General features: G+C 44.0%; 1 protein-coding gene across 8 annotated transcripts in view; it reads right to left on the reverse strand.

The window, feature by feature from the left end:
• Positions 1-12976, reverse strand: part of SLC11A2 (solute carrier family 11 member 2) — a 45659-nt gene that overhangs the window by 14364 nt on the left and 18319 nt on the right. For 6 of the 8 annotated variants that reach the window (XR_012155771.1, XM_073319385.1, XM_073319389.1 and 3 more), the window contains 7 exons: positions 9605-9741; positions 8424-8549; positions 6619-6738; positions 4218-4324; positions 1494-1564; positions 1285-1352; positions 383-538 (listed from right to left, as the gene is read on the reverse strand). Coding sequence is in view for 7 of the 8 variants with exons in the window: in XM_073319385.1 (XP_073175486.1) it covers positions 383-538; positions 1285-1352; positions 1494-1564; positions 4218-4324; positions 6619-6738; positions 8424-8549; positions 9605-9741 (785 nt within the window). In the remaining variant the exon portion in view is untranslated. Of the gene's footprint in view, positions 1-382; positions 539-1284; positions 1353-1493; positions 1565-4217; positions 4325-6618; positions 6739-8423; positions 8550-9604; positions 9742-10842; positions 11153-12976 lie in introns of those variants that run through there. The other 2 variants (XM_073319391.1, XM_073319386.1) reach the window with 2 other exon arrangements.

The following is a 12976-nucleotide window of genomic DNA, read 5'->3' on the forward strand; positions in this document are numbered from 1 at the left end:
TTCTAATTCTGAAAACTTACACAGAACAGTCAACATCGGAATCCACTTACTGAACTGATTCCAAAGTATGGAGAGTTCTCCGCAAAGGTTACAGGGACTGCTACTATAGAGGGGATTTTCAAAGGTGCTCAGCATTGGCATTCGCTTGTCAGAGGTAAAACTCCCACTGACTTTGGACTAACTCTGCAGCCTTTAAAATCAATGGGAGTTTTACCACTGACTTCCTTGATGACACCCACTCTGAAAAGGGCAGTCACAACAATTCAGACATACCAGGCCTTGCAAGACGCTTTCCTCTCAACCCTCATGATCACATCCTAATAGTCTCATTGTACCCCTGCAGAGTGAACTAGAAAGGAGATGGGACTCAGTCCTCTCTTACCTTGACTAAAGCAGAATGCAGATACATGTTGTGTGGCATGATTACCGCTCCCACGATCCCCACAGCTTGTTCTAGCTGCTGGGTACCGCACTTGTCACAGTAAGGTATAAACATCCCCTTCAGCAGCTTTCCCTGGTCCGGTTTTACTGTAACATACTGCGCACAGATACAAGAGAGCCACTAGTACCTCTGGATTGGCAGAGTTCACACAGTTGCTTAGATGGGCAACTTGGAAGGTCCCAGATTTGCCCCACCTCAAAATTACGGTAATTTGGTAATAGCTTCCACCTTTAAAAAACTTAGATATTGGTTACCCACTAGCACTGAAACAGGAGTGTTGTACGCCCCCAGGTAGCTATTTGGAGGCAGATAAACAGCTAACAATCATTGGGAAGGTCTAACCTTCAGTGCCAACCAGATTTGAGCCAGGAAGCAAATAGAGCCCCAGGGCAGTTAAAGTGGGCCCCACCTCAAAATAAATAAATAAGTAAATAAATCTAGGAGAGCATTAAAGCACGTGCTTTAGAACTGGTCTAAAATTTTCCAATGAAACTGCTTTCCATGGCAATTTTTGTTTTTTGAACCAGAATTTTTCGGTTTTTGACTAAAACCTCAAAAAGCTGCATGGGAAAAACTTTTTTTTTTTTTTTTTTGGATCAGCTCTGATATGCTTATCTTTAAGCCTGGGCTTAAAGTACTTTCCAGAATTGGGGCCACGGGCGAAGGAGACGTCACAAGGGCCTGGCAGAAGAGGACAAAACTCAGAGGAAGAAATGAGATTGTCTGGTTTCTAAAATGTTTGAGAGAAGAGAATGAAGACACAAGTTCAACAGAAAGAAGGGGGAGAGGGAGTGTCATTCTAATTGCTAAGCAAAGCTCGAAGATGTTCAAGTGAGAATTACCTCATATCCAAACGTAAGCGCCATGATGGTAATAAGAAAGCCAAAAAATGCTTCCAGTTTTCGCAAGCCTGTGGAAGAAACGTGCCATTAGCAAGTTCTGGAGGACAAGTCTCAGGCATAATGTTGAGGGGGCAGCTGTCAGATTTAATCAGTTACATGTACTTTCATGGGACATTAAAAATAATTAAAAGGAAAATAAAAGAATTTACCATACTTGTCCAAGAACAGAAACATGAAAGTGTCAGCAATAGTGATGAGCACTCCACCCCACAAAGGGACTCTGCAACAGAACAAGGGTTAGTTAGAATCGTGCTTTTACAAGCTCTTCTAGCCCTGTCAGTCCAAGCTCCCCTATATTCAGGGCAGGGATCATGACCACTTTGTGTGTGCTGTTATCAAACACTTATCTCAAGGTTTTATTTGTAATCTGACAAGCTGCTTGGTGACTTAAGACAAGAGACAACTCTGTTTTCTACATAAACAGTTCATATAAGAGTTCCACCTTAAACCATGCCTACATTTCTCTGCACAGCGAGCCAAGAGTTTCTGGAGCGAGACATACTTCTCATCTACTGTAGGGCAATGAGCCTGTAGTTTCTGATTAAGTTTCCATTTCTATGCTGCCTGGTGGAAGTGGCTAACTTGCAGGGAACACCCAAGCTAAAACACAGTTGGGCTCTGGACTTCCAGGCTAAGAGTCTACACCAGGGGTCGGTAACCTTTCAGAAGTGGTGTGCCAAATCTTTATTTATTCACTCTAATTTAAGGAGGACTTGTGGCACCTTAGAGACTAACAAATTTATTTGAGTGTAAGCTTTCGTGAGCTACAGGTCACTTCATCGGATGCATCCGATGAAGTGAGCTGTAGCTCATGAAAGCTTATGCTCAAATAAATGTGTTAGTCTCTAAGGTGCCACAAGTCCTCCTTTTCTTTTTGCGGATACAGACTAACACGGCTGCTACTCTGAAACCTGTCTAATTTAAGGTTTTACATGCCAGTAATATATTAACGTTTTTTAAATGGTCTCTCTCTATAATATATAACTAATCTATTGTTATATGTAAAGTAGATAAGGTTTTTAAAATGTTTAAGAAGCTTCATTTAAAATTAAATTAAAATGCAGATCTTATCATTTTAGTGTGATCCTTGCCCTTGCTTTTCCTTGCTGAGTTTTCCAATGTCTGGCACGTATTTGGATAGTTTAAGAAGCACACAGGCTTCTGAGTGATCAGTTGTTAACCAGTTCCAAGAGGGACAGATTTAATGTGTGAAAATACCTGTTCACACAGGTATGTGGATCCAAATGCTGAAAGCATTGCAAAAGCAATTTTCTACAAACAGTTAAATTTCACTGGCAGGGACGTTCAGCAGGTCAGAATAGAGGCCCCATGATCTCTCTCGGTAGCTTTAAGTGCACTCTGCAGATCTCCAAAACTGATGCTTGCAATTCTGAGCTTTTTAACTGAATGAGCTGCATTTCAAAATCTTCAACATCCATCCACTGAAATACAGACAAATCCAAGTCGCTTTCGTTGAACTTTTCAGGTTTAATTAGAAAAGAAAGCATTGGGCCAAATCGCTGGAAATCTTGAAATCTGTCAGAAAATTCTGATTCCAGTTCTTGCATGTACATTCCAATCTCATCGACACCGACCGTGCAACATGTTGATAGCTCTTTTATGTGTTGGAAGTAGCGGAAAGTTGAAGTTCAAATATCCTGAGAAAAAACTGCTAGTTTTACAACAAATGCCTTCCAGGTTTCACAAAGATCCAGAACCATTTGCTCTGCACCCTGGAGACGGAGGTTGAGTTCGTTTAGGTGACTGGTGAGGTCACTTAGAAACATGAGCTTACACAGCCATTTGTCATCATCCAATTCGGGGTAGTTTTGTCCTTTTTCTGACAAAAAGGCCTTGATTGCATCAAAACAGTTATAAAGCACACCAAAGCCTTGCCATGACTTAGCCACCAAATGTTGCTGTGCAGTGAAATGAATGGACATCTAACTTTGCTTTCTTAGGAGCTGACATTTTGTCAAATGTACCCCTCAACTTACAGTGGGGAAAAAGATCGCAACAGACGGCACACACAATGTCAAAAGCAATGTGCTGTTCCACGTGATGTGATAGTGATGTAAGCAGAAAATCAGGAGTTAAAAATATCCCAGTATAGTGGTACTAGAACAATTTTTAAGGTGAGGGTGCTGAGCTGCGCCACCTCTTGCCCCTGTCTGCACCCCTCACTGCCTCACTGGCTGGGGCCAGTGGGCCACAGCTCAGGGCGGCTGCAGAGCCCCGGGCCAGCGGCTGGGACCCCAGGATGGCAACAGAGCGCCTGAGACCAGGGCCGACAGCAGGCTGAGCGGAAGCCAGCGGACGGGACCCTGGGTGGCAGGGGCCAGTGGTAGGACCCTAGACTGGCAGCAGAGTTCCCAGGACTGGTGGCCAGGACCCGGGCAGTGTGAGTGCCACTCAAAATCATCTCGCGTGCTGCCTTTGGCACACGTGCCATAGGTTGCTGACCCCTGCTCTACACCAATTTCCTTCCAGCTTTAGTTCGGATTTAACAGAAGCTCCTCCGGTGTTATGTATAGTAAGGTTCTGGTTTAACATGAGGCCTAAAAGCCAAAGGGAAGCTTATTTACAGTTCTACAATGTGTCACGTCAGCAATGGCTGGTGCCAACTGTGGGCTCAGAAATACCCATTTTATTTAAAAACCTTTAATCTCAAACGCTTTTTACGTAATACACAATGCAAAGAGGGAGCTCATACCCTGGTGAGCAGAACAGGGCAGTGATCTGCTAAGATTTTCAACTACAGGAAATAGAAGGGTCCTTTTTGGCATAAAGAGTGTTGTTTTCTAATGGGCTATGGGCAGCAGATGGAGAATGACATTCATTTCCTGTTTCTCAGGTGATAAAAGCCAACTTACTTCCCAGCAGACAAGAGGTTTATAGCGATTGCAGAGCCAATTACTTCTTGCATATCCGACCCAATGATAGCGAGTTCAATCATCAGCCACAACATAATTCGAGGGACCTAGATACAAACACTGAGCTTCAGATACTTGAAATTAAAACCAGAAATAATGAATAGATTATTACAGGGGATGTTTCTTCTCCCCAACTTCCTGCCGGATTTATGGAGGTTTACAGCACCATTTAAGAAACCCATCTCCTCTTCCAGCACTGAAGACAGCGGAAAACACCCATGACTTCAGTATATACTGTATCAGGCATTGCTAACGAGTTTTGAAGACCTTATGCGCGTCAGCTTTTACAGTTTATTTTCTGCTTCTTGCTCAGTTTGGATAGTGAAACTAGACAGATGCGTTTACTACAGCATATGAGCAGCAAGAATGGCAGGTGTGCATTTGTGACAGGTTTAAATCAACACCCCAAAATGCCTTCCCAACAGAAATGTAATCAAGTTGTCATGACTTTTCTTATGAGAGATTTGGGCAACCCAACCTTATGGCCTTGATTGTCTGACTCAGTCCCTTTAAACTGGTTTGTGTAAGATTACTGGAAATACTGATTAAGGGGAGATCCATGTTTTCCACTGGATGGCTTTACTCATTTTCAGCTGAAAAGTAAGTTATAAGCATATGCTTACACAACCATGAGCATTTCCTCAACAGCCAACTGCAATGCGCGTTCTTTCTTCATGACACCCCCCCGTGCTTTTTAAAACAAAGACTAGTTTTAAATCTCTCCAGTCATCTGAAGAGGAAACCTGATTCAGTGGTTTGAATCAGAAACTAGGGAGTCAGGACAATCCTGGGTTCTATGCCTGACTCCGCCAATGTTGTGAGACGACAGGAAAATCATTCAACGTCTGTGCCCCAGTCTCTCCTTTCTAGATGGGAACAATACCTCCAACCTCATGGTAGGCAGGCATGCTGTCAGGTTTCATGTTTGGAAAGTACATCAACACCCTCAAACATATGTGTAAAGTTGTATTATAAAGCCTATATCAAAGGAAGCTAGCGTGAGCCAGATCCAGAGACTTTGTTAGTGCTAAATCCGGGGTAACATTAGCATTTGTTTGCCACGTATCAGCACATAACCCTGCCGTTCTTTCAACCACAGGCCATTGCAGAAGTCAATCCTGAAATCCTCAGCTACATGGGCATTATGCAAAAGTGAACTTCACAAGTCTATTTTTAGAAATAAAACACCACCGTTAGAGGCTGATTTAACATATGTTGATCAACAGTAACATTCACATGAATCACAAGAGAGGTGCAGACTGCCTGAGACGAGTCACAAACTGACACATACCCACAAGATCGTCAGAAAGTTTCTTTGTAAAACGAAGGCTAGAAATTGGAGTAAGACCAATGTAAACTCAGCAAGGGCATTTAAACTACTGTTATCCCTTTCCTTTTCTTTTTGTTATCCCTTCAGAGGATGCACTGAATCTACCCTAGGGCTTCATGTCTAAGCTTTCCTTTCATCCCCCAGCCACTGCCCAGCAACAATCCACCTTTCAGACTAGTCACTGGGAAACCAAGGGTGCTTTTCCACACACACCCCTGCCCACCAATGAGCAAGGCTTTTCTTTGAACCCATTGTGCTTTACTGTACAAAAGGAAGAGTTGTCACACACACAATGAATGGCTTTTGAGATGGACCGTGTCTCTACTGGCCTTTATTGCTTTGCGTGCAGAAAAGCAAAAACTCTTTCCCTAAAGAGACGTATTTGGCTTTTTAAAAATCTGTCCCCTAAGAGGGTGCCTAGACTAAGCACACACGAGTCATTCAAGTTATACCAAAGTAGGCACTAAAGGGTATGGAAAAACCACCCCCTGAGCGACGTAAGTTACACTGATCTAAGTGCCGGTGTGGACAGCACTATGTCGGTGGAAGAAGCTCTCCCATTGGCTTAATTACTCCACCTCCCTGAGTGGTGGTAGCTAAGCTCCCGTCGGAACAGTGTCTCTGCACAAGCAGCGCTGAAGCTTAACTGGTAAAGCTATGCCACTGTAGCGATTCTAGTGCTGACTAGCTCTCAGACAAAGGAGGAAGCACCATTCACACCAATTTTGAACCAACAGTGGAAACCAAAGGAGGTGTCACCTGTACCATCCCCAAGCCCTTCAGTTCAGAACCATTTTGAAGGCACTGTCTGGAAGTGGAGGCTCCATGTCTGCTCTCCTCCCTCTCAGCCCTTCCTGGAATTTCAATTCCTCAACATTCCTGGGTCCCAGCCATTCAGAAAGCTTTATTTTCAGTGACACGACTAAGATCTCAGATGAGCAAAGCAGCCCAGTACATGGGAACAGCATCCAGAGTCACTATTTCAAATCTAAAGGCCTTTAGGTCACCCACCTTTTGATACTGCCGGTTACACATTTCTGCAAGGTGCAGTCCTGTTACCACTCCCAGCCTCGCCGCCAGACGTTGCAGGAGGAGACCAATGACAGTGGCCAGCAGCAGAACCCAAAGCAGCTGAAAGAGATGCAACAATGTACAGTAAGTAACCTTGAGTAATGAGGTGCTTCGGAGGCAGATGAACAAGTCAGGACTGTCACGTTATTGACTTGAACTGGGACCATATAGAATATGGTTGCAACCATGGTCCTGTAGTGGCACCAAATCCTGTATAACGGGGGTCAAATAAGGTGTCCAAGACAAGGTTATGGTTTGCTGGTTATGATTATGCGATCTGTATGCATGTATCATTTTTGTATTTAAAGTTATAAGAATTGGCTCTATACCGTCTGTATTTCAAACTTGTGCTATGCTTGTGGGTGACACCCCAGACAAGTTGGTGTCAGCTCTGCCTAGCCTGCTTGATGGCCCATTAAGGACCATCAGCTATACAAATGACCCATTGAGAGAAGGCAGACACGCCTTGTGACTCAGCAAGGTTTGCAGGGACATGCCTATGGACAGAACTCTGATGTTTTTCTATGCCATGTGACGGACAGCTTGACTTTGGAACAAAGAAAGACAGACCACATGGCAAGAGAATATAAGAAGCTGCTGCAGCTCCTCCATCTTGTCTTCAGTCCCGCTTCATACCTCTGGAGGGACTTTGCTATAAACGGAAGCTCTAAACAAAGGAATGAAACAAGCTGTGGATGTCCTCCAGAGACATGATTTGAACCTGAAGTTTATTCTATTGCTGCTAAAAGCCTGAACCAAGAACTTTTCCATCACTGTATGTCATTGATTCCATTTGATCAATTCTAGCTCTTGTCTATCTCTTTTTCCTTTTATGAATAAACGTTTAGATTTTAGATTCTAAAGGATTGGCAACAGCGTGATTTGTGAGTAACATCTGATTTGTATATTGACCTGCGCCTGGGGCTTGGGTCCTTTGGGATCGAGGGGACCTTTTTTCTTTTACTGGGGTATTGGTTTTCATAACCATCTGTCCCCATAACGAGTGGCACTGGTGGTGATACTTGGAAACTGGAGCATCTAAGGGAATTGCTTGTGTGATTTGTGTATAGCCAGTGGGGTAAGACCAAAGTCTTCTCTGTTTGGCTGGTTTGATTTGCCTTGGTGGGCATAGAAACCCCAGCCTTGGGTTGTAACTGCCCTGCTTTAAGCAATTTGTCCTGAATTGGCACTCTCAGTTGGGTCCCAGCAGAACCAGCATCATTACAAGGACTTGCACTGGAGAGCATCTGGGTGTCCTGAGATTACAGTTCTCTCCACAGGCCTTCTTGTTAATAGGAGCCAGGAACGTAGTCGATCCATTTGGAAGTGCAGTCCTGTTGAGATTCCATGCTTGGTTTTATAAGCCTGGCACTGACATACACAAGGGGCTGCAAGCAAATAAACCTGCAAGCCATTTTGTTGCCCAGTTTCACTCTCAGGCATACTGCAAGCCTAAGATCTGCTAAACCCACTCCTCATCAGTATCAAAGGCACATAACACCAGCCAGGAGTCAATGTGTCATCAGTGAAAAGCTTAGAGGGTAACTTCCAAGCAACACAGGGGGCAGACCTTTAGACCCCTTGCAGTTGGGAGTTTGGCCAAACCTTTCAGCACAACAGCACTGATGAGGCCTTTGGCACTTAGCTGAACACGGGCTCCGCACTATCATCTGGAAGTGGTGCTAGGCACCTGATAGGAGAGGTGGTGGGCCTGGATGTACAGCCTAAAAAAGCTTCACACTGACCTTAAACCCTGCGACAGCGCCTGACTGTAAATCCGACTCGATGTTGCCAGGATCCAGGTAGGCGATGCTCATGAGAAAACCTGGCCCTGTGAACGCCCAGAGTTTGCGGAAGCTAAACCATGAGTGCTTTAAAATGGAAGAGAAGATTGAGAGGTTAAGACTCTGCTCTACACCAAAGGCTGGTGTGGGTTCCAAACAAAACAGAGCTCAGCCTCCAGGAACCAGTCCATTTTTAAGACAAAAAAATTGGTAAGAGGAGCTTACAAACTTTTTTTAGCTGCCAGCAAAATAATAACCAGCCCCTGGCAAGATCTCTCCATTCCCTCATCAGTCTCTCTTCATTTTGAAATCCAAAGTGCAGCCCTTTATTCCGAGACCTTCAGTGTCACCCGCACTTTAGCTGCAGGATGATATCAAGTTAACTTTGCATGCAATCCTCTGAAAAGTGCTGGCTTGCCTGCTCTTTACAGAGAGGACAGCAACTGCATCCCTTACAGAGCTCCTTGTGAAGGGCATATGGCTCAGCCATTATGCTGATGGGCCCAGCTTAGCATTTAAACAGCTATTCTGACTTGCTTTTCTTGGTAAGAGCAAAGCCAGTTTTCACCTGGGAATCACACACTAGACGTCTCTCTGCTCTTTAGCAGAAGCAGAAACTGCTGTCCTGGGAAACATAACTAAAGAAAGCAATGTGGCTCTGGGGTGAGTGCTACGCCAATCCTCATTAGGAGTGTGCATTCACTTGAAACAGACAACTGTTTTGAAGGTTCTGTAAAAGTCTGCCAACTCTGATAGAGGCAGCATGAGGAGCGTCTGCTGTTCAGATTAAGCTGACCTGTTTACTCTGAATGCAGCAATAGCCATGTGGGTAACTGGCATCCACAGCAGGTAGTGAACCTGGCAGTCACTTGGTTTGTGTTAGTTGGCTGACAGTCACTCGTTTTGTTTTAGTTGGGTCACTGAATCCCATGCAAGCATGGCAGACACTTCACCCCCTTCTCAACGTAGCTCTCCATAGTTAGAAACAAGCAGCCAGCTCTCCTACCTAGCGCCTCAATTTAAACTGAAAAGGGACCCAGCGCCCACAAAGGGAAACAAGTCATCTAGATTACTACCACTTCCATTAAAGCCATTTCCCCACCAAGGTGAGCTTGCTAAGTCTGGGGCCCAGCCGCACTGACCTTTTCATCTTCAGGGATAGGGATCTTCTCATCGAAGTAGGTGGTGAATGGTTCATCATTGGACTCCGGAGACTGCTGCGGGACCGGGCTGTTGTAGATCGTGCTGATGACCTCCTCGTGGTCTTCAGAGACATCTTCTGGATTTACAAAAGCCACGTGTAAAACAAGGGAGGAGTCATTGTGCTGAAATGATGCAAGTTCCATTTTAAACCGGCCACATTCCTAGCAAGTGCCATAGGTGAAGCAAAAAGCGAGTGTTCTAGCCCCTCTGCCTTCCCTTGCCAGGACTGGTTGGTTGGGGGTTTCAGGTTTTTTTTCAAACATGTGGAGGAATGAAACGTGTGGAGCAGCAAATCCACAAAAAGAAGCTACTGCAATGAGACTGGGTTCTCCACTTGACACTCTCCAGCTCTCGTGTTCACATGCGAGCGAGACAAATTTATTTTTTAGTTTATTTTTTATTTCAAATATTAAGATGCCTGCCTAAACTCTCATTACCAAATCATTACCAATAGAATAAATGAAATTACTACTTCACTGCTGCTGGGATTTTGCTGAAAGTGCAACTCAGGTGGGCCAACATCTACAGGCATTCCCCACACCCTTCATTCAACAAACCTTAGCCCTGTCCAAAAACCCTACCATCTTTTGCCGCATGCCTGGAAGTTCAGTTTAAGCCCCTAGAAGATGCTGTTAATGCACTGAATTCAGCCTCAGGAAGGCACAATGCACAGTTTGCTAGATCTTTGGAAGCAAGGAGTAAGAGACATTAAAGGAGACTAGTTTCAGAGTAGCAGCCGGGTTAGTCTGTATTTGCAAAAAGAAAAGGAGTACTTGTGGCACCTTAGAGACTAACCAATTTATTTGAGCATAAGCTTTCGTGAGCTACAGCTCACTTCATGCATCTGATGAAGTGAGCTGTAGCTCACAAAAGCTTATGCTCAAATAAATCTGTTAGTCTCTGAGGTGCCACAAGTACTCCTTTTCTTTTTAAAGGAGACTAGAAGATCATTTTCCCAACTCCCAGGATCTGAAAGAGAGCACACAGCAGACACCCAGTCCGGCTGAATTCTCTGGACAGTATGTAATTTTAGGCTGTAAGTCAGGTAAACAGGGTCAGTCCAGTGACAGAATTACAACTCCCAACAACTTTCACATCAAGTCTTTTAACTCCATTCCACTCCTCCCAGCACCGGCCCAGAATAAAAAGCCGATTCCAGCCCCCATGTTATACTCACTCTGGCTACCACCTCCTAGCATGCTTTTGTTTCAGAGGAGGAAAAGCAGCATCCAAATTAGTCCTGCCTCCTTTGCTAAAGGCAAAAGTAACCATTTATAACCAGAGAAGTACAAGCAAGGTTTGGGCTCTTACACAGTTTCCAGTTGCATCATCAAAGCAAACTGAAGCTGGTTGTTCCTCCTCATTTCCCCGCCTCCTAAATACCTGACCGGCCTGCCAGCAGATCTGTTTATATAATAGATTTAAAGCAACAGCACCTGTTTGTCTCTTTTCCTAGTGGCTTTGGTTGCACAATATCTTGCTCAGCCAGTTCAACCAAACTAAGGAAGTTATATGAACAGTCAATCTGTTGCTTAATGGTGCTGGAAAGTGACAGCCTGAGAACTGGCTTCAGCCACAATTTTCATCCATCTGGAACAGCTAATCTCAAAGGTGTAAATCATACCAAAACAGGCCAGCAAAAGTCTTAGTTCTACCTGTGAGTGACGCAAAGAACCCCTTTAGTAACTCCCTACAAAGTACTGTAACAATCTTTGTACAAAATATGCCTTGTGAGGTATCATTTAAAAACTAATAATTCCCTGGACAATAATATCATGAAATATACATAGCAACATTATATGGAAAGTTATGAATTCCCCCATATGATGCACATGTTCAAAACTAGACAGCCCTGCTTGGGTAGAAGTTGCCAAAGAGAACAATCCGAAACAAAGGAATGTGTTTACCTCAATATATACATAAGTAGTAAACAGGATCATCAGGACAGCAGGGGAGGAGATGGCAGGAAGTAGAACAATCCACACATTAGCAAACACAGTGGGGAGGGAAGAAGGTGAAGGAAGCTCCATGCTCTACCAAACTCCATGTCACCTTCCTCAGAGCTTAGTGAAACTTTACTTCAGAAGAATACACTTCAAAGATTCAATAGACTATAAAAGAAAGGGGCAGAGAACCCCAAGTTCTCTTTCAGCTAAGCAGAAAAAGGCACCAGCACCTTTAGGCCTCTGGAAGAGATCCTGACTGAGGAGAAAGAAAAGGAGTATTTGTGGCACCTTAGAGACTAGCAAAAGTGAGCTGTAGCTCATGAAAGCTTATGCTCAAATAAATTTGTTAGTCTCTAAGGTGTCACAAGTCCTCCTTTTCTTTTTGCGGATACAGACTAACACGGCTGCTACTCTGAAACCTGACTGAGGAGAGGGTCAGTCACCATCTTGCTGGAAAACTCTGGGTGAGAAAGGCCATTTTGAACAAAGCCTTGAATCAAAACTTGCTAGATTAAGTTTTAGACTTTTAGGTGCGTGTTTTCACTTTTATTTGCTTGTAACCATTTCTAACTTTATCTTATACTTGAGCTCACTTCAAATCCTATCTTCTTTTGTTAATAAACTTGTTTTACTATTAATCTAAACCAATATCACTGTGTTTGTACTACAGCAGTGGTTTTCAACCTTTTTTCATTTGCGGACCCTTAAATTTTGAATGGAGATGCAGACCCCTTTGGAAATCTTAGACAGCCTGCAGACCTCCAGGGGTCTGCGGACCACAGGTTGAAAAGCACTGTACTAAAGTGAATGTCAACTCCAGTTAATGGGGCAAACTGGTGTGTTTTGTCTCATTAAAAGAGCAAACAGATCTTATTCCTTTGAACAGGGGTGGAGGCTGCAGAGCACATGGGTCTAGGGAATTTCGGGACTAGGGGTGTGCTGTGATCACCTCCCAACATTAACCAAGTTTGGTAAAGACAAAACTGGTTGGGAAAACTGCTGGCAGACTGCTGGATTCCAAGTGATTGAATCAAAGCTGTACAGCATACAAAGAGCATGCTGGCTGTGTGTAAGTCCTAGGCAGGGAGCCGCAATACCAGAAGCATTTTGGGACACTCAAGGTTAAAAGTGAATTGCACCCAACTGTGATACTGTCACTATCCAAAGCAAGTACTACACAAAACCCAGATCAATGTTACTCTAATTAGACTAAGGAAGCAGGATTTAAATGGTATGAATGCATCCGATGAAGTGAGCTGTAGCTCACGAAAGCTTATGCTAAAATAAATTTGTTAGTCTCTAAGGTGCCACAAGTCCTCCTTTTCTTTTTGCAAATACAGACTAACACGGCTGCTACTCTGAAAC

This window comes from Lepidochelys kempii, chromosome 20 (genome assembly GCF_965140265.1).
Source record: "Lepidochelys kempii isolate rLepKem1 chromosome 20, rLepKem1.hap2, whole genome shotgun sequence".
NCBI lineage: Eukaryota > Metazoa > Chordata > Testudines > Cheloniidae > Lepidochelys > Lepidochelys kempii.